This window comes from Myxine glutinosa, chromosome 1 (assembly GCF_964187855.1).
Source record: "Myxine glutinosa chromosome 1, kmMyxGlut1.1, whole genome shotgun sequence".
Taxonomy (NCBI): domain Eukaryota; kingdom Metazoa; phylum Chordata; class Myxini; order Myxiniformes; family Myxinidae; genus Myxine; species Myxine glutinosa.
Genome location: NC_136261.1, coordinates 435858299 through 435883347, shown reverse-complemented (window position 1 = coordinate 435883347; position 25049 = coordinate 435858299). Strand labels below are relative to the sequence as shown.

General features: G+C 44.0%; 2 protein-coding genes across 11 annotated transcripts in view; one reads left to right on the top strand and one right to left on the bottom strand.

Moving 5' to 3' along the window:
- LOC137419063 (uncharacterized) overlaps positions 1-25049 on the top strand; it is a 1330575-nt gene that overhangs the window by 141326 nt on the left and 1164200 nt on the right. For 4 of the 5 annotated variants that reach the window (XR_013621972.1, XM_078770726.1, XM_078770725.1 and 1 more), the window contains one exon: positions 10952-11510. The exons of the other annotated variant lie outside the window; for it this stretch is intronic. Coding sequence is in view for 3 of the 4 variants with exons in the window: in XM_078770726.1 (XP_078626852.1) it covers positions 10952-10956 (5 nt within the window). In the remaining variant the exon portion in view is untranslated. Of the gene's footprint in view, positions 1-10951; positions 11511-25049 lie in introns of those variants that run through there. 5 annotated transcript variants of the gene reach the window in all.
- Positions 1-25049, bottom strand: part of LOC144889662 (E3 ubiquitin-protein ligase TRIM50-like) — a 53693-nt gene that overhangs the window by 16917 nt on the left and 11727 nt on the right. For 5 of the 6 annotated variants that reach the window (XM_078770734.1, XM_078770733.1, XM_078770735.1 and 2 more), the window contains exons 2-4: positions 19296-19537; positions 17933-18028; positions 13771-13792 (exon numbers count right to left, since the gene is read on the bottom strand). In XM_078770734.1, coding sequence (XP_078626860.1) covers positions 13771-13792; positions 17933-18028; positions 19296-19481 — 304 coding nt within the window. In that variant the 5' untranslated portion in view covers positions 19482-19537. Of the gene's footprint in view, positions 1-13770; positions 13793-17895; positions 18029-19295; positions 19538-25049 lie in introns of all 6 variants that reach the window. The other variant, XM_078770732.1, reaches the window with a different exon arrangement.

Genomic DNA, 25049 nt, shown 5'->3' with positions numbered 1-25049 from the left:
ATGTGTGTGTGTGTGTGTGGAGGTGGGGTGTGTGTGTGTATGTGTGGAGGGGTGTTTGTGTGTGGGTGTGGGGGGGGGGGTTGGGTGGATATGTGTGGGTGTGTGGGGGGGGTGGATATGTGTGTATGTGGGGGGGGGGTGCATGTGAAGGAGGGGGGGTTGGATGTGTGTGTGTGTGTGTGTGTGTGTGTGTGTGTGTGTGTGTGTGTGTGTGTGTGTGTGTGTGTGTGTGTGTGTGTGTGTGTATGTGTGGGGGAGGGGGGATGTGTGTGTGTGTGTGTGTGTTTGTGTGAAGGGGGGATGTGTGTGAAGGGGGTGTGTGTGTGTGTGTGTGTGTGTGTGTGTGTGTGTGTGTGTGTGTATGTGTGTGTGTGTGTGTGTGTGTGTGTGTGTGTGTGTGTGTGTGTGTGTGTGTGTGTGTGTGTGTGTGTGTGTGTGTGTTATCAGGGTTGTATCCAAGGGGGTTGTGTCAAAGCATGTCCAATGAAAGTGGGGTTGTATCAAAAGTGGGGTTGTATCAAAAGTGGGGTTGTATCAAAAGTGGGGTTGTATCAAAAGTGGGGTTGTATCAAAAATGGGTGTGAGTAAACCGGTTATCACTGCCAGCAGTTTTGAAGTGGCAGTTCTATTTTATTTTATTTTTTTGCACATTTGAGTAATGACATCACTGCAACATAGTGAGCTTAAAAGGCTTATATATCAATTACCTGTTTCTTGAAATATTAAATTAATGACTCAAAATCTCGGCACAGTACTTCACAACCTTATGTTATACATTAATTTGCGCTAATATCTTGTTAGTCTATTGTGACGTCATTATGACGTCATTAAATACACTTCCCGTCATCAGATTTTTTGGAGCTTACCCTCTTTTTGATCCTTATACATGGGCAAAGCTTTGGTGAAAAAATTGTGCTTTTGTCCACAGTGTAACGGACCTTGGCATTTTTGTTAATAAGGTAACTCACTATTTGTCCTAATCCAAAGCGAAATGCTATTGCCCCTTTCCGATCCCATGACGCATTGCGGTTCTGATTCGCGATAAGGTCTATGCGCTATCACCGATACTTTTTCACCTTTAATACCTTTTAATCAGATTTAACTTATCTTCCATCGTAACCACATTACGCTTGAAAACACTAGGATTATCCTTCTTAGGACACATGGCTAACACAGACACAGTAAAGGAATACTGGACGTCGCCTCTGTTTTGAATGAGAACCAGCAGTTGCGCGTACGTACAGTATACTGTACGTACATTTTAATATATTTTTAATGTGCTTTTTATTGTATTTTAAATTGTTTTTTAGGTTCTTTTATTGTTAATTTATGTGCTATTTTATTTATTTTAAATATTTTTTAAGGGAATTTTTTTTTTCACGTCCGCAGGAGTGATGGAAAGTCACACATAATGACGTTCGCTGAACTGAAATTTACTCTAGAAGAGTGGCGTGAAGTCGGATTTGACGTAGGTCGAAATGGCGTAAAACGGGGTATGATTGTACTCACCTTTCAACTCCCAAACCATTTTAGTCACAGCAGATGTTACATCCCTCTACACTAATATTCCACATTCAGAAGGCCTGTTTGCATGCCCCAAAGCACTAGATACACGACAAGTCCCAATACCACCTTCTCAAGACCTTATGCGCCTATTAGAACTGACACTCAAACTGAATGATTTCCAATTCAACGGATGACATTACATTCAATCTCAAGGTACCGCTATGGGTACCCCTGTTGCACCATCGTACGCCAACATCTTCATGGGAATGATAGAGGCCAAGATCTATGCACACAATTCCAAAATGAATTAAATTTGATTCATCAGACCATCAAGTTTACATTCGACAGCTTACAGTCCGAAGTTCACCTTCTAGACACATCACTCACACTTCAAAATAACAGACTCGAAACAGAACTATACACCAAACCAACAGACACTCACTCTTACCTTCTCCCTTCTTCATCTCATCCTAAACATACAATTACAAGCATACCATACAGTCAAGCACTCAGAGTAAGACGCATTTGCTCAACAAAAATGGCAGAAGAAACTTCTCTCTGCCAATTAGAAACACACTTCATTGCAAGAAACTATGACCCTCATTCTATGAAAGAAGCAATAAACCAAGCAAAATGCATACCGAGAGCAGACCTTCTGACTTACAAACCCAAACCTGCAACTAACCGTGTCCCACTGGTAACCACCTACTCTCCTATCTCATCCCAATTGCCAAGTATTCTGAATAAGGCCCTTCCTCTCCTCCATCAATCAGAAACACTCGGCACCACATTTCCTCAACCTTCACGAACATCATTTCGACGTGGTCGGACATTCAGGGACCTCTTGGTAAAAGCATAGCACCCACAGCCCCATAACAAAGAAACTAGGATCCCTGGCTTCTATAAATGCACAGCAAACAAATGTATTGTTACAGACGTGGCTTGGATGTTATTCACCGAGCGGTTTTGGGATGACCACGTCTGCACAAGATTATACTCGATATTATACCCGAACGTTGACTAGTCGCGCGATGCTAGGTCAATGACGGAACAGACACACGGCTGGGATTAAAATGACGACACCAGGGATACGGTTCTCAAGACCTCCGGAGGAGATTATATTCGTTACGGAAGGTCAGATTACAGGGACGAGAGGGACAGCAAAGGAAGATAGGCACTTAGACACAACCTTATTTTAACCCCAACAGACGACAGGTAAACGGGACAAGGCTGACTCACATGTGGGTTGATGGCAGGAAAGCGGTTGTCGATGGCTCCAGGCGCACCTGGGCTCAGGGCAGGATCGACCCGGTCCGGTCCAGAGATGCGGAAGGTTGCACAGCGCTCGAGGTGGCGTCTTTTCGTCTCAAGCTGGGGGCGCATCTGACGTCACATCCGGCACGGGGCCGCGTATATCCGGCGGGGAGTGACACGCCCTCGGCTCGTTAGCTCCGCCTCATGGAATCGGCACGTTGCTTCTCATTGGGTGCGTGCGGGGGGGTTACCGGCTCCGCCCTTGACGAGGAGCTGACAAGGAGCCCCTTTGTGGTAACCCCGTGGAGCGCATGGTCTGGAGCGCGTTGTCTGGAGCGCATTGTCGATGGCGGCTAACCGAGCCGGTGGGAGGACGCACACTCCCCCCCCGCGCAGCGCCGTGCCCCTCTGTTGTTGTAGACGGGGAAGAAGATGGGAGGAGGTATGGGAAAGGTCCTAAACTCACTACTGGTGCCATATAATCACATTCTGGTGCAACGAAGAGTCATAATTAATGGAAACGAGGCCTTAACTGACATAGACTAAGAATAACTAGCAAGATGTCCGAAAGTGGTCTCCGTGTGGTGCGGTGGACCTGGGCACGACATTTAATGGGGGAAAAAGGGGAAGGTCGGCTCTACTGATTGTTGTTTACAGACAATGGGACTAGGGAATGGGGGATTGGGGATAGTTGGGGAGTATTGGGGAAAATAGGGGAATATTTACAAGCGGATATGGAGGCCAAATTCCATATTCGCAACATTGCACCCTTCTCTACCCTCGGGGCGTCCCGACCCGATAAATTTTTACCTACTTTAGTGTGGCACGCAATGTAGTTCCCTCTACTATTAACTCTACCCTGAGTGCGACAGTTTTACAGATATTCACGAATGAGTAAATATGTCCCCCTGCGACGTTGCTCCCTTCTCCTCACAGAAACACACCCACAGGATAACCGAATCCGGAAAGAATTCTCAAACTAAACATACAGCCGGTAGGGAGCATTATTTACACAAGACTACGCTGATATTTACACTACGATCCAGGACCTGTTTTTGGAGGAACACATGCAGATGTTATGCATAGAGAGAGCACGCTTGCCAGCATCGATACACCAACCCACGAGTGCTCTGTGGCCGACGGCCTTTAATAACGTGCAGAGCACCCCTTCCAAGCATCAAGCACCACCCCATCACACAGTGAGCACCATCCGGTGCACCAATAAAGTGTTTATAAATCATTGTGTGGTGTCGCAGCCGGCCGATGTTCTGCCGCTGGTCTTGCCTTCGTGTGGTGCACTTGGCCTTCTTACTTCTTTTCAAAAATAAAGAAAGGCACCAACCGCGTCCATTTCTGTATTTTGTCCTTCAGTGGTGTCAACTATAAGTGGTTCACCTGTTTGGCATAGGTGCCACGTTGACCCATAGGTCCTTCCACGGGTGGTGCTTGGCCGCAAAAGAACTGCGGTCCATTGTGGGTGGCCACAAACATTGCGGTCCGTATGGTGTATCGATCCAAGCAGCAAGCAGCGAAAGTGCAGGCCCACAACTGCGTAGCCAGCACCGCTCTCTCCTCTCTCTCTACCCCAAAGCCACATCCTCGGAGGTGGGAGACAAAAGAAGAAGACAAGTGAGTAAGGTGGTAAGGGCGCAAAAGTGCACGCAATACAAGATGATGCACACTGGGGGCACATGGGAACCAGGTGAGACAGGTACGTTCCTATCGTACGCCCCCCCCCCCCCACCAGGTAACCTACATGGCCCCTCCCTTACCCCTTACTGCATCCACAAAACACAACACTACCCATAAACATCTACTTTACAAATCAACAAACATCCCTACTGTCTTCCCCGTTCCTCCCATAAACCAAATTCGTCTTCTCTCCCTCCTAACCAATCAAATTTGCCATTTTCAACTCAACATCAAAATTTGCCATTACCAATTCATCATCAGTCCCTCCTAGGGAGGGAGAGATGGAATCACCCCAATGTCTCATCCACGTCGTGATGCGTCTCACAAATCCACAGCAATCTCATTTCCTGCTACAAACCAAGAAAACACAGGTGTGGAGTCATCATCATCACCTCAGGTAAGTGGCTGCGTATGGTGCGACAGGTTCATCAATCCTAACTATCTCCTAAATGACTTTAACAACTTTACACTACCCGGGGTCTTTCTCCGGCCAAACCATTGGCCCTCTTACACTATGGGTTCTAAAAACCAATTCCCATTGGCCAAACTGTGGTGCTCTTCAATTTGGGGTCTCACTCCCCCGATTCATCTCCCGGTGCCCTCGCACAATTTCTGGGCTGTGGCGTGTACCTCTCCCAGCGGGTCTACCCACCTGCACACCTCCACCACTGTAGTTGCTTCTGAGCTTACCTGTTCCTTACCCTAACCTATCTACCTGGGGAAGGCCCTCTGGCGCTCTCCCCACTCCGTGCCCTCTCTGGCACTGGGCTGCCCGATCCACACCCGGGATCCTCAGGCACCCACTCACAACTACCGGCTCCCAGAGCCCACCTGCGGCCTCACCTGGCCGACATCCTCACAGTGGTGGAGTGCCCAACCAACTACACACACTAACAGGCTACATGCCCAGCCATTTCCACAACACTAATGCACCCATCCACAATACCATTCTGCAACCGCACCACAAATGCCAATATCCAACCACAATTTACCTGCACCCTCTACCTAACACTTACACTACCCGCCCCGGGTACTCGTGAAAGGGGTCCACTCTTCCCCCATCCACACCTTCGCACCATGCACACCACTCCGTACCACTCACTCCAACTCTCTCCACACACCTGTACCTGCACACCTGTGCTCTCACACCTGGTGCCACCTGCACCCTTCTCTCCCCAAGCGCATTCGCGCTGATCCACACACTCACTACTCATACACTGCTCCACACACCTGTCCAGTTGCACACCTGTGCAATCACACCTGTTCAATTCTCACAAACACGGCATCATCTCAGCTAACTACTCCCTTCTGAAACTTGCGCTTCCCAGTCGTCCCTTTAAACTATTGCGCTCCCACGTCATTATCATCCATACTAATCTACCTGCGTCCCCACTACAGGTATCAGTCACGAACTAAACTTAACGTCACCTAATGTCATCTTTCTAGATCCCTACACACATATAACCTAACCCACCCGGGCTAGTTTTCACTGCCATACACCCCATAATCTAGTGCTCCTTTGCCCCCACATGGGAAGGATGGTGGATTTGCCATCCCACCACATCGGGGGTCTCTCACTACCAATTTTGCACATCAAATTTCAACAAATTAAAAATTTGCCAATCACTGCCCATCATCTGCCAATCACTACTGCCAATCCTTTGCCAATCATCAAATTTTGTTTTTCTCTAATTTGGGGTCCAAAACACTAACCTCATCACCCAGTCGACTCACTAATACCTCTCGGTGCGCCAATCCCTGTCCAAAGCCCGGCTTCGTAAAGCCAAGCAATGGATGCTGGTTGTTTTGTGCCAGCGGCTGGATGCGTCCGGCACTCGGTGCAGGGAAGGAGGTTTACCCGGGCTGAGATCCCACGCACCATCTCGGCACGGAGCCATCCCATGGCTCGATCTCGGCCTGCCGGAATGCCTCACCAAAAAGTGGTCGCCATGACGACCCTTCCTATCCTGCCGCCCGCTCCGCCTGGTGGAGCACGGACGCGGCCGTTCAAAGCGAGGCCCAGCACGCACCAAGGGCCCGATTCGGCTATAAGTCGTTCTAAACTCTACCCCGTCTAACGTCGATGCTTCACCTGCATGCTTACATCCCGCAGCCCGTTCCTTGCTCACACATCCAGCCGTGCCCATGCTCCTCGTACCTTTCCTTACACACCCAGGTACCCTCATTCCACTCACAGCCTTGGTCACACACCTGACCACCGAACACTGTGGCACACATTCGTTGCTCGCACACCTCACCAATACACCGCTTCGCGCCCCCTCCTCGGTCACCTCCTCTGTGACAATCACAGGTGTGCCCTCATTCGCACACCCTACCACGTGCCTCACCACCAACTCCAGCGTGCATTCCCACTCACGCTCTACCATTCCAGGCGTGCATCCTTCCATCCCAGGTGTACATCCTCGCTCACCTGTCACAACTAACTCACGCTCCATGTCACTCTCACTACTTTCACCTCCATTCCTGACAACGCACTCGCCCTTACTCCCGACAGCGCACTCTTTCCTCATGCACCTGTCCGTTACACACCTCTCTCGCGCACACCCTTGCGCACACTCTCCCGTCACACCCTCTGTAACACTCACCACAGGTGTGCATTCTTCCTTGCCTTTGACAGCGCACTCTTTCCCCATGCACCTGTCCGTCACACACCTTTCTCGCGCACACCCTTGCGCACACTTTCCCGCTACACCCTCTGTAACACTTACCACACCGCGCTTCCATGTGCTCCCTCGCACACGCGCTGCGACCGACTCGCTCTCGCCAGCACCCTTGCTACTCCTTGGCACGCACTTTTTCCTCACACACCCCAGAGTCGGACTTTCTCGCACACCTCCTTTTTCGCACACCAGACCTGTCGCACACTTCACCAACGGCCTCTCACGAACACCCGGGTCCATCTCGACCCCCAAGCTTATTAAATCCCCTGGCGCATCATACGCACGACCATATTGGTCACCACTTACACCGGGTCCTCTTCCTCTTCGCTTCTCCTCCATCACCTGCGAATCCCTCATCCGGTTAATGAGCACATCATCACGATCCAAACACAGACTTTGGACCAATTATTTTATCTCCTCTTTTATCTCTTTCTTATCCCCTCTCCGTCGCTTCTTAATTTCGCTCATCCCTTCTTCCACTTCTTCTAATTTGTGCTTCACCTCTTTTATTCCCCGGTACGTCTCCTCAAGCTCATCCTCTAAGGCTACCTTGACCGTTTCCAGGTGCGTCCTCACCTGCCGGTCCTTCGTCTCCATAACCTCTATCACCTCGTCCAGCCTCGTTGTCAGTCCCTCACGTACCATCTGACATTCCCTCTTTGTCGCTATTAAGTCGTTTTTTATGTCGTTTTGTGTCGCTTTTAAACCTCCTAATACCGCAGTGTTCCTTTGAACCTGCTCCACTAACTCCGTTTGTCCCACCGTCAGCTGCTCCACCTCCTGCGTCAGGTCCTCTATGCCCCCTTGTAACTTTACAGTCCCCTTTCTCACCTCCTTCTCCATGTGCTCCTTACAGTGCCTCACCTCCTCGCGCACTCCTCCGACTTCCTCACTCACACCTCTTCTGATCTCCTCTCCCATCACTTGCATCTCCTGCCCAGATGCCACCCTCATCTGCTCCATTTCCTCCCTGTGAGCATCCAGTTTGGTTTCTACCCCCATTCTGACCCCCTCTATCTGCTGCCCCATTTGGTTAACTTCCCTTTCCGCTTGGTCCCTCATGTCCCTCAATTTGCCTTCCATGGTGTTTTCTAACCCCTCTAACCCTTTTTGCATCCCTTCCATTTGATTCTCTTGAGCGGCCATTCTGTTTTCTACCCCCGTTAACCCCTCCTGTATTTCCCCTAATCTATCGTCTAATTTCCCAAATTTCATGTCTAATCCCTTAAAATTATTGTCTAATCCCTCACTGGTACCCCTCGCTTCGTCCCTCATTACCCCTATTTTGCCCTCCAATCGCTCACCCTGAGCATCCATCCGGTTCCCCATTACCCCCAATTGCTCATTCTGAGCCTCCATCCGGTTCCCCATTACCCCCAATTGCTCATTCTGAGCCTCCATCCGGTTCCCCATTTGTCCCATACTGCTTTTCAAACCTCTAATTTGGTCTCCCAATTGCTCACCCATTTGTTCCATAAGGGCCCTCATTTGCAGGATAAAAAGGTTCGAATCCACCAGTGGCGCCACTACGGTCGCGGGTGTGGACGCCGTGGCCACCTCGTGCATGACAACGCTATTTTGCGACCCTGCCGCCCTCACTGCTTCGCTCTCCTCTTGTCCCTCAATTTGGTCCTGGATCGACCCTACCTCACTCTCCTCTACCGGACCCCAGCTGTCTTGGTCTGCCATAGCGCGACTTTCAAAATTCGGGTTTTTATACAACAAAACAAATTTCGGCCGTTATAATTTCGCGCGGGAAACGCGCTCCGAATCGATTCTACTTGTTACAAATTTGGGCCTAATAACGCGCGGGAAACGCGCTCCGAATCGATTCTACTTGTTACAAATTTGGGCCTAATAACGCGCGGGAAACGCGCTCCGAATCGATTCTACTTGTTACAAATTTGGGCCTAATAAATTTAGTCCCGGGTTCGAATTCCACTCCTCGACACCAATTGTTACAGACGTGGCTTGGATGTTATTCACCGAGCGGTTTTGGGATGACCACGTCTGCACAAGATTATACTCGATATTATACCCGAACGTTGACTAGTCGCGCGATGCTAGGTCAATGACGGAACAGACACACGGCTGGGATTAAAATGACGACACCAGGGATACGGTTCTCAAGACCTCCGGAGGAGATTATATTCGTTACGGAAGGTCAGATTACAGGGACGAGAGGGACAGCAAAGGAAGATAGGCACTTAGACACAACCTTATTTTAACCCCAACAGACGACAGGTAAACGGGACAAGGCTGACTCACACGGGGGTTGATGGCAGGAAAGCGGTTGTCGATGGCTCCAGGTGCACCTGGGCTCAGGGCAGGATCGACCCGGTCCGGTCCAGAGATGCGGAAGGTTGCACAGCGCTCGAGGTGGCGTCTTTTCGTCTCAAGCTGGGGGCGCATCTGACGTCACATCCGGCGCGGGGCCGCGTATATCCGGCGGGGAGTGACACGCCCTCGGCTCGTTAGCTCCGCCTCGTGGAATCGGCACGTTGCTTCTCATTGGGTGCGTGCGGGGGGGTTACCGGCTCCGCCCTTGACGAGGAGCTGACAAGGAGCCCCTTTGTGGTAACCCCGTGGAGCGCATGGTCTGGAGCGCGTTGTCTGGAGTGCATTGTCGATGGCGGCTAACCGAGCCGGTGGGAGGACGCACACTCCCCCCCCCGCGCAGCGCCGTGCCCCTCTGTTGTTGTAGACGGGGAAGAAGATGGGAGGAGGTATGGGAAAGGTCCTAAACTCACTACTGGTGCCATATAATCACATTCTGGTGCAACGAAGAGTCATAATTAATGGAAACGAGGCCTTAACTGACATAGACTAAGAATAACTAGCAAGATGTCCGAAAGTGGTCTACGTGTGGTGCGGTGGACCTGGGCACGACATTTAATGGGGGAAAAAGGGGAAGGTCGGCTCTACTGATTGTTGTTTACAGACAATGGGACTAGGGAATGGGGGATTGGGGATAGTTGGGGAGTATTGGGGAAAATAGGGGAATATTTACAAGCGGATATGGAGGCCAAATTCCATATTCGCAACAGTATTATTCACAAGCATTTACTAGAAGGAAACAAATTTTGTAGTTCCAGCACTGGCCAAAAATTCCCTTTCACCTCCTATATGAACTGCAAATCTACATGGGTCATATACTTATTCACTTTCCAAAACTGCACCAAACAATATGTTGGAAAAACTGAGAATACACTCTAAACACGATTTAATAACACCTGGTCAGAAATCAATAACTTCCACACCAGTCAGGGCAAATATCTACCTTACACAATACACTGTAATCAAACGGATCACTCTATAAATGACATTCAAATCTCTGCCATTGAATCAATTACAAATCGATCACACACCACGATTCTGAAACGTGAGTCCTTTTGGATACATAAACTTCGGACAAAAATCCCTCATGGCATAAATTTTGATGATTAAAGCATGTTTCAACATCAACCCAATCAAATCATTAACCGTAGCCCATTCATTCACTCACTCATTCATTCATTCTACCTTTATGTGTCATTTATATAAATATAAAAATATATTATATGAATATAAATGGTATATGAATATATGCTTGTGTGTTTATGTATGTATGTATGTATATATATATTTGTATATGCACGTGCACAAACTGTAAAGTGAACGATAACTGCAAGCTGTGCTTCACTTCCGCTGAACTTGGGGACGGTGAGTCAGCTTTAGTGTGGCTCATCTTTTTATATGCATTTTCTACACATATCACACATCTTACCCACAGATAACTATATTTACTTGTCTAATTAACATGCCTGTTGTTTCTGTAGACTAAGAAGACTTTTGTTGGTCGAAAGCTTGTCGAGAATTAAAGATCGACTGTCCTGAAGCTACGTCTGCATCTGATTTAATCTCCCGATTATATATATGTTTTTACTAGCTTGGCTCGGCTCGCTGCGCTCGCCTCACCAAGCGTCGTTACTGAGGAATGGGTTTATTTTAGCTGAGGATAATGACTGTACCTGAGTTGCTGTGTTGTCATGATTGACACCAATCATAATACAAACAATTATTTTGCACAAATGTATTTGTTGTGTTTGTGAAATTACATTTTTATAGGCAATTTAGGTTGAAGATTTAGGTTGAATGGTTTTTTTATTTTAAGAAAGCACCCCTCAGCACATACATAGGGGAGGGGTAGGTGCAGACTGGGAAAACCACATTTCAAATCTGGCCTCCAAAGCCAGTCGCCGACTCGACATCCTCCGTCGTGTGAAGTCCTTCCTTGGCACACCTGAGCTCCTCACCACAAACAAGGCTTTCATCCGCAGCTCAATGGAATACTGCTCTCCGCTCTGGGCTGGTGCTCCTGCCTCACACCTAGCATGTCTTCACGCTGTTGAAACCAAAGCGTTCAGAAAGAATCATTGGAATCTCTCGCGATGAAGCTAACTCCGTGGGCCTTTCACTCACTCACCACAGGCAGGTTGGTGGTCTTTCCGTCTTCTACCGACTCCTCTCCGGCCTTGCTCCCCCAGCTCTCTCTGGCTCTGTCCCCCAAGTAATCATACAGGTCGCACAAGATCTGTCTGCAACCCTCTTATGGTTAAACTGCCAAATCAAGACTCTCTGCCCACCTTCACTCCTTCTTTCCTCTTTTCTCCCGCCTCTGGAACAAACTCCCTCACTCTATTCAATCCCACTCCTCCCTCCAGGTCTTTAAAACAGCTGTTCACCACCATCTCTTATCTTCCCCCATCCAAAACCTTGATATTTTCTACCCCCGCTAATTTCATCCCAAATCCACTTTTTTGAAATACCAACTTCTTTCCTGGAAATCCTTGGTGTCCTTGTGTTTTCTACTTCTCCCACCCCCCCCCCCCCCACTTCCCACGCCTCCTCCCCCATGCCCACTCCCTCCCACACATCTCCCGATGTCCCTGCTCTCAAATTTGTGTTTGTGTGCTTCCCCTTCTCTCCCCATCTTGTCTACCGCTCCCTCTTCTTATATATTTTGTTTATCTGTTTGATTTTTTTTGTGTGATAAATGTTAGCTCTTTCACGAGCTTCGATTCCGTATACAAAAAAAAAAATAACACCTCACCACCACGAAATTGAAAACTTCAGTCATGAAACATGTAATAAAAAACACCTCAGCCATAAAACACGTAATAAAAACACCTCACAGCCACGTCATTTAAAAACACCTCAACACCAAGTAATTCAAAACACCTCACCACCACGTAATTCAAAACACACCACCACATAATTATAAATACCTCACCACCACGTAAATCAAAACACCTCACCACCATGTAAATCAAAACACCTCACCACCATGTGATTTAAAAACACCTCATCACAATGTGATTTATAAACACCTCACCACCACATAATTCAAAATACCTCACCACCACGTGATTCAAAACCACCACAACGTTATTAAAAACACTTCACAACCACGGAAACAAAAGTTTGAGGGAGTCGTTAAGTGTCAACACAGACACTACCCAGATGGGTAGTGTAGATATAAAGATAAATGACTGCACCCGAGTTGCCGTTTTGTCATGGTTTAAACCAATCATAATTCAAACAATTATTTTGCACAAATGTATTTGTAATATACGTGATATCACATTTTATAAACAATTGAAGTTGAAAAAAAAAATTTCCCCAAAAAAATTCGAAAAAAAATAAAATAAATAAATTGGAAAAATTTTCAAAAGAAAATACCCTTGGGACATACCGACGGGAGAGATATGTGCATACCAGAAGTTTGGTACGATTTCACAAAAGTTTGAGAAAGTAGTTCAGTGACAAGACAACACAACACAGGACAGACGCTGCACATATATATATATATATATATATATATATATATATATATGTATATATATATATATATATATGTATATATATATATATATATATATATATATATATATGCATATATATATATGTATATATATATATATATATATGTATATATATATATATATATATATATGTATATGTATATATATATATATATATATATATATATGTATATATATATATATATATATATATATGTATATATATATATATATATATGTATATATATATATATATATATATATATATGTATATATATATATATATATATATATATATATATATATGTATATATATATATGTATATATATATATGTATATATATGTATATATATATGTATATATATATATATTTTTTTTTGAACGGCAAACAACAACAACAACAACAACAGATGGACAAACGAATGTGACGGGAAGCTTTTAGCCTTGTAGGAGCAAAGCGGGCCTTGTCTGCCTTGCAAAGTGGGCCAGAAGCGGAGGTTATTTCATGGAGAATCTATATCTTAAATAAATATACAAGTAGGGAGTGGGTTTAAGCGGTAAAATTAGAATAAGCTTTCTTTCCTTCAAGTTCCAGTGACTATTCCAGGTGCACTCAAAGTATGACGTAAAAAACATCATGGGCACTAAGTTTGACATTTTTGTGTATATCTTTTTTAAAGTGAAAACAATTCTACAAGTTGAGGATTATAAATATTTTTAGATGATTAAAACATGATTGGGTAAAAAACATCAGGATGTGCTGATAATGCGTTGGACACCAACGCAGTCTCACCTTTCAGCAGGTCCTTGGAACCCTGAAAAGGAAGAAACAAAGAATGAGATCAAGATATTTGAATGAATGAATGTTTCTTTTTATTTATTAGATACTAGAGAGCTCACAGAACACGATACCCCATGTAGTGTTATATTGCACACTTCAATTTGTAATAAAATAATGATTTTAAAGATCGCCAAAAATCCATGAGGTTGAGTGTAACTGAAACAGTCTTATACACCACCCTTTTGCATTTCAATAAGACGATGTTGAGTTGCAGTTTAGGAGATTGAGGCTTTATTATTTATTAATCATCATAGAACACAGCATTGCCATATGGTGGCTTCTTCTTCACCCCCGATTCTGAACCCCCTCACTTGCCACGCCCTCTCGTGCTGCATAGCAATATATAGCATGGGTAGTCTAAGTATTATGAAGGCAATTATAGTTCTACAGTGTTCAAGCATACAATTCAATATAAACAAAAGTATAAAGACGTATAGGTTAGAATAGCATTTATCAGGGACCTGCCAGAGTAAGTAGTTTTGTTACACGTGACATTGAGGAGGCAGCACATGTCATTTGTGCTTTCAACATGCTTTCCTTTTGGGTGTGTGCAGTTGAGTTGGGAAATTGGTATGAGTGACGGGTAAGAGGGGCCATGGCAGCTAAGTACGTGAACCAGGTGGAAAGGGCGATGCGATAAATGTGATGCGATTGCGTGGGAATAAAGGTCATCCATCACTGGTTATTGTGTTTTATTGTGATTGTTAGTGTGTATGCAGGATCCACATTGCAGGTCATTGCAGGCAGATTGGTCGGATATGTCAGCCACGGGGTGGAGGACCCCAAGCGACAATTGAAGGCCGTGGAAGGCCAGTGGGTGTCCCCCTCCAGCAGCGTTATGCAGCGAAGGGAGCTGTTGTGGTGTTGGAGTGGGGAGGGGTGAGTGGAGGGGATGAGGGGCTGAGGGGATGGGAGGCATGGACAGGGAATGCAGTTTACCTCGTGTGGGACTTTGTTTGTGCTGAAACACCCACACACTGCGACATCCCACCACCGCAGTATAGGAATTACCCCCTGCAGGTAATCGAGATGCCATGGCCTTGCAGCGAATAAGTAGAAATGGTTATTGTTGTTGTGTACAAGGTAATGTACCACTCGGACCTGTGAGACTCGATTTGTACTATGCAGGGCAGGTAGCTCGTGAAATTGGCTAGGCCGATTCTAAATTGGGAATTTGGGTTCAGCTAACTGCTGGAACAAGTGACATCCATGTGGGAGATGGTCATTTACAGACTTGGCATTTAATATGAAATATTTTATTTGTGGGGGTGAACTTACTTTTCAAGATGTCTTAGAACCAAAAGTTAATTGGAATTATGTTGAAATTATTCTAGATTTTGTTAATGTGACCTTTAAAAGAAACAAAAACCACATTTGACATTTCGAAACAAATAAATTGATCCTTGAAAGTGATGTAAACTGATATCGAACTCAATTCATGGACAGTACTGTGTTAAACTTCTGTACGTTTTCCAGAAGTATCTCTTTATTTTGCACATTAGCCAAATTTTTTTTTAACAAAAACAAAAGTTAAATTACAACTGCGATTACGGACACTAAAATTACAGTTCAGTACTTCGTGTAACCCCCACGAGCATTCAGGAGAGCACGTACACGTTGAGGCATGCTGTTCACGAGATTTGCCAAGGTTTGGACAGGAATTGCTTGCCATGCAGTGACAATAGCCTGCTGCAATTCACGCACAGAGGTCGGCTGCTGGTCCAAGTGGTCGATTTGACAAGTTAATTCTGCCCACAAGTTCTCTTTCGGATTCATATCCGGGGACATGGCAGGCCACTCCATATGCTCTACACCACGGTCAGCAAGAAAGTGTTGGATCATGCGAGCATGATGAGGCCGTGCATTGTCATCTTGGAAGACAAAGTTTCTTCGAAAGGCTGCATGAGCAAATGGAAGCAATGTTTCTTCCAGAATGGCCCTGTACTTGAACTGGTTCAGGTTTCCATTCAGAACAACCAGGTCAGTTTTGCCCCCTGCATGAAAAGCAGCCCAAACGGTCACCCCACCACCTCCAGCTTGGACTCTTGGCACTATACAATCTTTGTTGTAGGCTTCATGCACTTGTCTGTGCACTCGGATGCGGCCATCTTGACGATAGACCAGAAATCTAGACTCGTGACTGAAGATCACGTGATTCCAGTGTCCTGGCTGCCATTGACAGTGCTCTCTGGCCCACTGCAATCGGCGCAGGCGGTGTTGTCTGGTCAGGCATGGCTTTCTCAGGGGACCCCTGGCACGATAGCCTGCTTGAACCAGTCGTTGGTTTACTAGCCTTCTGGATACAGGCAAATTTGTCAGTTGCAGCCACTCAGCCCTAAGCCGATTAGCTGACTTGGTACGGCCATTGCGGACTAACCGGTGCAGCTGGCGATCATCCCTCATTGTGGTTCTGCGGGGACGTCCTGGCCTCGGTATTGGAGTAGGGACACCCCTCTGAGCATTTCGTTTCAGGATCTTTGACACCTGACCTTGAGTGATGCCACACTGCCGAGCAATAGCACACTCTTTCATGCTGTAATTTCGTGAAGCCACCACTCCATGACAAACAGCATTGTCGAGTTGACGGACCATCTCCAGAGGAAGCGGCAATAACTTTTGGAGATGTGCAGAAGTTGTTTTCCACCAATACATAATGCAACAACCCTTGTATACCCGACTGTGAAGCCGATCGTCAAATGCACCTGTCTGTACATTTTGCCATGCCACCTGTGATATAATCCTGTTGTTGACTTCTTGCTTCGACAAACAATCAGTGACATGGTTCTTTTAACAAATAAATCACCAAAGTGTAAAAGAAACTCACCAGATTGATATACTGAGTTAAGAAAGTAAACCCAAGTCAAGAAAAAAAAATATTCCATATTAAATGCCAAGTCTGTAGATGTGTTTGACTTGGTTAAGTTATACTGTGATTAAGGTAGGCCTGTTTCGATGGCTTTTTTTTTTTTGCCATTACTCAACCCGCTCTCCGTTTTCCATCTTCAACAGATGGTGGAGGATCGAAACCTTGATGAATTTCTGTATGGAATTTTTGTTCATAACTGCTTTGCATTTTATTGAAACAAAGGGGGTGGAACATTAAGAAGAGTCGTTAAGGTGAACTCCTACCAGACAGAGCCTTATTCAGCAAGTTAATTAGGTGTGTGACTAAGAGCTGCAAGAAACTTGGATTCCTGACGGAGAACCTTGGCAGGAGCCTAATGTTCTGGGAAGGGGGCTGTGGTACGTGTTAGGGGGAGATCCATAGCTCGACTGTGGTAAGTGTAACATGATCCATTAGTTTCGAGTAGATTAGATTGCCATGTATTAGGGACGTCAGAGTACGTCGTGATGTTACAAAACGTTGTGGATGGATTCAGACGAAATTTGGCAGAGATATAGTGTATGTAACAAGGACGAAATGATTAGATTTTGGTGAAGATCCGGATTCGGATCCGGCTAGTAGAATATTTCAAGTGATTCTTCACCATTGGGAGATAGGGCCAAAAACGATACATAGCAGGATATCTCAAAACGTTATGGACGGATTTGGACGAAACTTGGTGGACCAGTTGTATGACAAGGAAGAATCGATTCGATTTTGGTGAAGATCTTAATATGGATTCAGATACGAGAATTATTTACCTTTTTGGTGATTCTTCAGCATTGAGAGATCGGGTGAAAAGCGATATACAACATATTTTTAAAATGTTATGGACGAGTTACGACTAAACTTTGTGAATGAGTTGGTTATGTGACAAGAACAAGCCGATTTGATTTTGGTTAAGATGCGAATCCAGATCTGGCCTATCAGTGCGTTACAAAATATAAACTGTTCAGCCTGGCGAAGGTATGCTCTCTACCAAGTGCTGTTCTAGTTTATATAATTAATTAACTTATTAATTGTTGCTTGCTTCATTTTGTTTGCAGAGTTAGTAAGTTCACTCCTAAAATTTTTGTTATCGTACATCCCATCACAAGACAACCATTACTTATTAGAAGAGACATAATGGCGTGAGTGAGCACCTCCCAGAGCTGAATTCTCCTTTTTTAAATGGGAAGGGGTGGGAGCATCACCCTTTTGCAAGAACTTCCATTCACTGGTGATTCCCACCTCGGTTTCCTTTTCCTCGTCCAGAAGCTGCTGTAGCTGGGATACAATGCTCTGCATTGACTCTGATACAACAGGATAATTTTCATCCAAAATACCCTGCACAGAATAAAGAAACAACAGTAGTGAAGAATCGTGAACATGAGGGGAGAGGGTTGTGTGTGTCTGGGTAGAGGGGGAGGAAGGGGGAGATGAGGTGGTGTAACTGCATCCTTCTGCTTTAATAAAACACCTTTTTACATTTCTGAAAATTCTGTGATTATTTATCTTTATTTATCCTTTATTAATCTTCAAGTTAGAAGGTCAAGTATCTCAGCGCCGAGAACATTCTTCCTTATTCCCAAACAAACGTATTTTGGTGGTCTTTAGCCATTAGCACGTTGATGTATAATCAACAACCTCACCTTTTTATCAGTTGGTCACCTGTAAAAGCTAATTCATTCCCCTTCACGGTTTCTACAGGTGAATGATTAACAACAGCGCATAATAAATAATTCTTACTGGACACTCATTCCCAGAAATCTCACATATGTGAGGAATATTTTGCTCCCATGACAAAACAACGTTACCTGTTGCACAGGTAAAAAAAAGTAAATTATACGTACCCGGCATTGCATTTACTCACTCTGCGACCATCACCAGCTGGCACTACATGCCACGATACACATTTATACAGATAATTTATGCCCCTCTCCCGCCCCCCCCCCCCCCCCCACCACACCCTTGAATGAGTCCGTGGCCACATAACCTATGTTACCCCCCAGACAAAGTTGTATTTGTACCCAGAGTAAAGTATAAAAGTGTTTATAGCTGGAGTAGCTGGCGTTGCTCAAGCGATAAGGAAACATTGTATTTAAAATGAGGGCAAATATAATGGAAAAGCAATTACATCCAAATCAGAATCCATCACAAATGTAAAATCATCATTTTACCTTTTCACTGAATATATTCTGGTGAATGCGCCTTCATCACGTTTCTGAGTTAAGTATGACGATGTTCAGGAAGACGAAGAAGCCTTACCACCAACTTCGACCGCTTCCGGAATTGCTTTGTAATTTGTGTTCAAACGTCTGGTGATTGTTTCGTATTTATTTATGCGAATGTGTACCTGTATATAACTGTCATTGATCAAAAAGGCTTTGCCACGAATCGAGCGATTTTCTTTTTTTTAGCCAAAAAAATTAACTCTTTTTTTGGCCGAAAACACTCCCAGGTACTCACTGATGAACCTCTGAAAGTTTTACGAAGATCCGTTCAGCCATCTCTGAGAAAAATGGCGACACACACATGGACCAACGGCTCTCTTATACAGTAGATTAAATGGATACAAACAATAACGATTTTTTTTTTTCACTGATATACTCACCATTCGTTCGGCATAAGCAATCTCCACAGCAACAATGTTGTGATGCTGATGTGCTCCAACCATGCACGCAACGCATATCAAGCTCCCATCATCCTCACAGTGGTATATAATTGGCTTTCCGTGCTCAAAGCACAATGGGCATGTTTCATCGTAACTATCTCCCACATCATAAAAGGAAGAAGCCATCTCCTTGTGGTTAGAGAAGAATCAGAGAAGAGTGTGAAGCAGAGTCGAATTGAAACCTGCAAATAGAGATTGAAAATTAGAAAAAGGAAAGGAAAGAAAAAGCAAAAGTATATTAACTCTTAGATGCAGGCATCAAAAATCCTACATAAACGCAGCCATTAGGCCTCAGAGACCCAACGGATGTATTAGTGGAATGGTTATTTTTTTTTTATATATATTTTTTTCTTTCATATCCTTTTTCAATCCAAGTCGATGCTCATGGATGTATATTTGCTCAGAAAACCTGAACCATTGATCCTATTATTTGGAAGAATCCCATACAAGTAATGAATAATTATTTTTTTTGCAAAAAAAAAACAATTTGGGGGGGGGGGGGGTTCAACTGTTTTTTCTCCAAAAAGATGAGGCCCATGGAGGAGTATTTGCTCAAAAAAAATACGATTCACTGATCCTTTTATTTAGATTGTATATGTCAACAACATTGTCAAACATCGTACACCAATGCAGTCCTGGGAGGCCCGGACATTTTATTTATTTATTATGATTATGTGTAATGTGTAATTTGTAATGGGTAATTTGTAATGTGTTATGTGTAATGTGTTATGAATGAAGGTTTTACCTCGCATCTGAATGAAATACTCATATATATTTATTCCATCAAATTATTTATATCTAAGTTATAGGAGCATACAAGAAGGCTCATGCAAAGCAAAAAAATTATATAACATGGATGTAACACAAGAAAAATTATGAGGCGCCTCTAATGCCCCAGGCCTGCATTAGTGATATAAATGAAGAATGAAGCTTTTCCCCATGAACCTGAATTAAAATTTTCATATTTTTGTCACTGAATTATTTGTAACCAAGTTATTAGAGCATATAATGAGGCTCATATCAAGAAAATAATGATATAACATAGTAGTACAACATCATTTATGCTGGGCGTCAAAGGCCCCAGGCCTGCATTAATGTCGGATCTTTGGGTTATAAGTGAAGAATGAAGATTTTCGCACGAGCCTGAATGAATTTTTTATTTTAATGTCATTGAATTTTGTGTAACAACATGAAAGTCCGTGAAAATGAGGCTCATTTCAAAAAAACAAACATTGTACAACATAGTTTTTGCAACAACAACAAAAAAAACCTTGTGGGCCTCCGAGGACCAATCACTGCATCCAAGGGTTAAAATAAAAGAACATTTAGATTTGAAATAATCATTCAGGGTACAAAATGAAAAACTACAAACTGGATAAGAAGCCAATCAGAAGATGCGCTCCAAACTAATCACAAACACAGGGAACAGAACAGAGTGCCAGGTTTCTCATGGCAATGTACTTGTGTCGACAAACACAGAAACAGAGATTATAATGAGATTTCATGAGGGAAACATCTGATCTATGACTGAATGAGAGTTTGAGTAAAACGAAGCTCTAAAGGTACACCTGGTATCATCACATTGGTACAATGGACATTTCAACCCGACATGCAGGGGGGTGGAGATTGAATGTGTGAAAGAGTTTTCTTATCTTGGTTGTGTCATTGTCTCGACATAAAATAAAATGGATAATTTGACGACAGAAGGCAATAAACGATTAGATTAGAATAATCCAATACGAAATCTGAAAATGATCTCAGATGGGCGACATTTGTGTACATTGGTGCTGTGTGGACCAGAGAGAGCACTATTAACATTTGGTCCCTCTGTGGGAGCAGCGTGGCTGTACATGGCATTCAGGAACAGGACAAGACATGTGTGTACTGTCGAGGAAGAATTAAATGTCCTCTCCTGGTTGACTAATAAAGGTTTATTACTCGGAAAGATCACTTCGACTTGGTTACAGTAAAATAAATACGAACCAACACACAGGAATTAACAACAGCACACAGCCAAACACCTCTGAATTTTCAGCATTCAAACACATCTTTATAAAGGGAATAGAGAAAAAGAAATAAGGAGAGGGGGGAGGGGAAATCATGGGTTCTGGGATACTCAAAGGAGAGGGTGGAGAAGAGGGATAGGGGATTGGAGAGGCTCAGGGACACAATGACATCATGCATGTTTTTCTTTCCATGATGGCCGCCAAACCATGTGACCAATGACGTTTTCGTGGTCATCTTTTAATCGCCATGCCTAGTCAATGACACACGTAACGTTTCAGGTCAATTGATTTAGCGGTTTGGGAGAAGGTTAAATCCAATATGGATGCCAAACCCATGTGACCTATGATGTCATAAATTTAATATTTCAATACAAATGTGTCATAGATCATGTGCATGCAATTTCAGATTTTTAGGATAAGAAATTTGATGAAAACATTTTTTGCTGGTATACCACTTCACCGATAATGTCATCATTATCATGCTTTTGTTCCCCATTGGGAGTACTTGACAAAGTGGCAAGTTTCAAATTTTTTACATTGGCCAGTTTCCGAGGATTTTAAAACAAATTTATTTGGGTTTGTTCCAAGATGGCTGCCATACTACGTGACCTATAAAATCACAATTATCATAAAAACATTCTGCATGAGTGTCAATCCTCCCATAAAGGTTTAGTCTCAATCAGACATGTGGTTGCTGAGAAAAACGAGGTTTACCCTGTACAGACAGATTGACGGACAACCAGAAAATATAACGCCTCCGCTCCCACCTTCTGGGCAGAGGCATCAAAATGTCCAGATGCCGGTATAGAACAGAGCTTCTCTCAAGGGGTGTTAATGATAAACAGTCTCCCAATCTTCCCCATCTCAGACTCCCTGACACCAGAAGGCCTTCATTTAACAAAAGTGTTCTCCTAACTTATTTATTCAGGCTTATATATATATATATGTCGGTCACTGAGTTTGTTGTTGTACAAACCTCTGTTATAAGCTTAAGTATAACTGTTATTTTGTAGTTAATAAGAGATGTTTGCTTCACCATTTATCTATCTATAATTCCAGTAATCTCTGTGTGTATGTCTGTGTGTGTGTGTGTGTGTGTGTGTGTGTGTGTGTGTGTGTGTGTGTGTGTGTGTGTGTGTGTGTGTGTGTGTGTGTGTGTGTGTGTTTGTTTGTCTGTGACCGCTGTTTCTCGACAACTACCGGTCCGATATACTTGAAACTTGCCAGGTATATTGCTGGGGACCCGAGGATGTGCCTTTTCAAGGTTTGAAATTAATCGGACAAGTGCTTCCCAAGGTATGGTCACCGTACTCGCAAGCCGTTCGCTTTGGCTTTGCGAATGGACCAAACCATTTCATGTAAATAGAGGGGGGGTTCTGTGGTCGTGACTGCCACGTGGTTTCAAAGTTGTTTTTTGTTGTTGTTGTTTGCACGCATGTTTTTTTGCACGCACGTACGGGCATCCACGTACGGGCACGTCCTAGTATTTCAAATGAGAATGCTCGCTTTCTCATACGTGCTGAATTCAAGCCTGTTATTCTCATCCTTGCTTTGAACATGTTTACGATCTAACCGGGTCAGGAATGTAACTAAATCAAAGGCCGGATACTCCGACTTGTGAAATACAACCTCCGGCCATGTTTGAGAAACATCTGCTCCGCCAGATAAGACTCTTAAGCTCCACTCCCTCGGAGCCACAGGAAGGGATGCCGGGAGGGGGGATTAAGCCGCTGATTTCCTTTGTTCAAACTCACTTTCAGCGGAGATCTTGTGGATAATGCTTTCTTATATAAACGAACCTCTGTCCGTCTATTGACCAGGAGGGCTGACGAGGCACGCTGCCCGTTTGTGCAGTATATGTCGGCTCTTCCCGCAGCTGCGTTCCTGATGGATCAATAAAAACTCTTGTTACTCCTTCTTTGTGGTGGAAACCTGATTTCCCCTCCCGACATATACTGAGGCACGGGCTTCTTTTAGCTGAGGCTAATGACTGTACCTGAGTTGCTGTGTTATCATGATTTTCACCAATCATAATACAAACAATTACTTTGCACAAATGTATTTGTTGTGTTTGTGATATTACATTTTTATAGGCAATTTAGGTTGAATCTTTTTTTTTCAAGAACCCCTCAGCACATACATAGGGGAGGGGTAGGTGCAGACTGGAAGTTTGCGACGACTACACCTCACCACCATGTAATTCAAAACACCTCACCACCACGTAATTCAAAACACCTCACCACCACGAAATTGAAAACACCTCATAGCCATCAAGCACGTAATAAAAACACCTCACAGCCATAAAACACGTAATAAAAACACCTCACAGCCATAAAACACGTAATAACTAGAACGGGCACTCGGTAGAGCGCATACCTTCGCCGCAGCTACTGTTCTGTACTTGGCATGGGAGTGTAGGGAACAGAACAGTGAACAGTTTGGTGCTGATTTCATGCAAATCGGATAAGAATTGACCGAGTTATGACACAAAAAAAAATACGATTTTGACCTTTTCGTGACCTTGACCTTGACCTTTGACCCGATTGCTCCCAAAATCTAATCAAATGTGTCCCGTATAATAACCAATCATCCCACCAAATTTCATGCAATTCGGTTGAATACTTTTTGAGTTATGCGAATAACATACACACACACACACACACACACACACACACACACACAGACATACAAATAAATACACAGCGATCAAAACATAACCTTCCGCTTTTGCGAAGGTAAAAACACCTCACCACCACAAAATTAAAAACACCTCACAGCCATAAAACACGTAATAAAAACACCTCACCACCACGAAATTAAAAACACCTCAGCCATAAAACACGTAATAAAAACACCTCACAGCCATAAAACACGTAATAAAAACACCTCACCACCACGAAATTAAAAACACCTCACAGCCCCGAAATTAAAAACACCTCACCACCACGTCATTTAAAAACACCTCACCACCAAGTAATTCAAAACACCTCACCACCACCTAATTAAAAACACCTCACCACCACGTAATTATAAATACCTCACCACCACATAATTCAAAACACCTCACCACCATGTGATATTAAAACACCTCACCACCACGTCATTTAAAAACACCTCACCACCACATAATTCAAAAGAACCACAACGTTATTAAAATCACTTCACAACCACGGAAACAAAAGTTTGAGGGAGTCGTTAAGTGACAACACAGACACTGCCCAGATGTGTCGATATATCGATAAATGACTGTACCCGAGTTGCCATTTTGTCATTGTTTAAACCAATCATAATTCAAACAATTATTTTGCACAAATGTATTTGTAATATACGTGATATCCCAATTTATAAACAATTGAAGTTGGGAAAAAAAAAATTCTCAAAATAATTCCAAAATATTTTTTTTTTTAATTGCTATTTAAAAAAAAAAAAATACCCTTAGGACATACCGACGGGAGAGATATGTGCATACCAGAAGTTTGGTACGATTTCACAAAACTTTGAGAAAGTAGTTCAGTGACACAACACAGGACAGGACAGATGCTGCACATATATATATCTTACTATAATTCACCAAATGTTCGTCTGCCTGTCTGTCTGTCTGTCTGCCTGTCTGTCTGCCTGTCTGTCTGCCTGTCTGTCTGTCTGCCTGTCTGTCTGTCTGTCTGCCTGTCTGTCTGTCTGCCTGTCT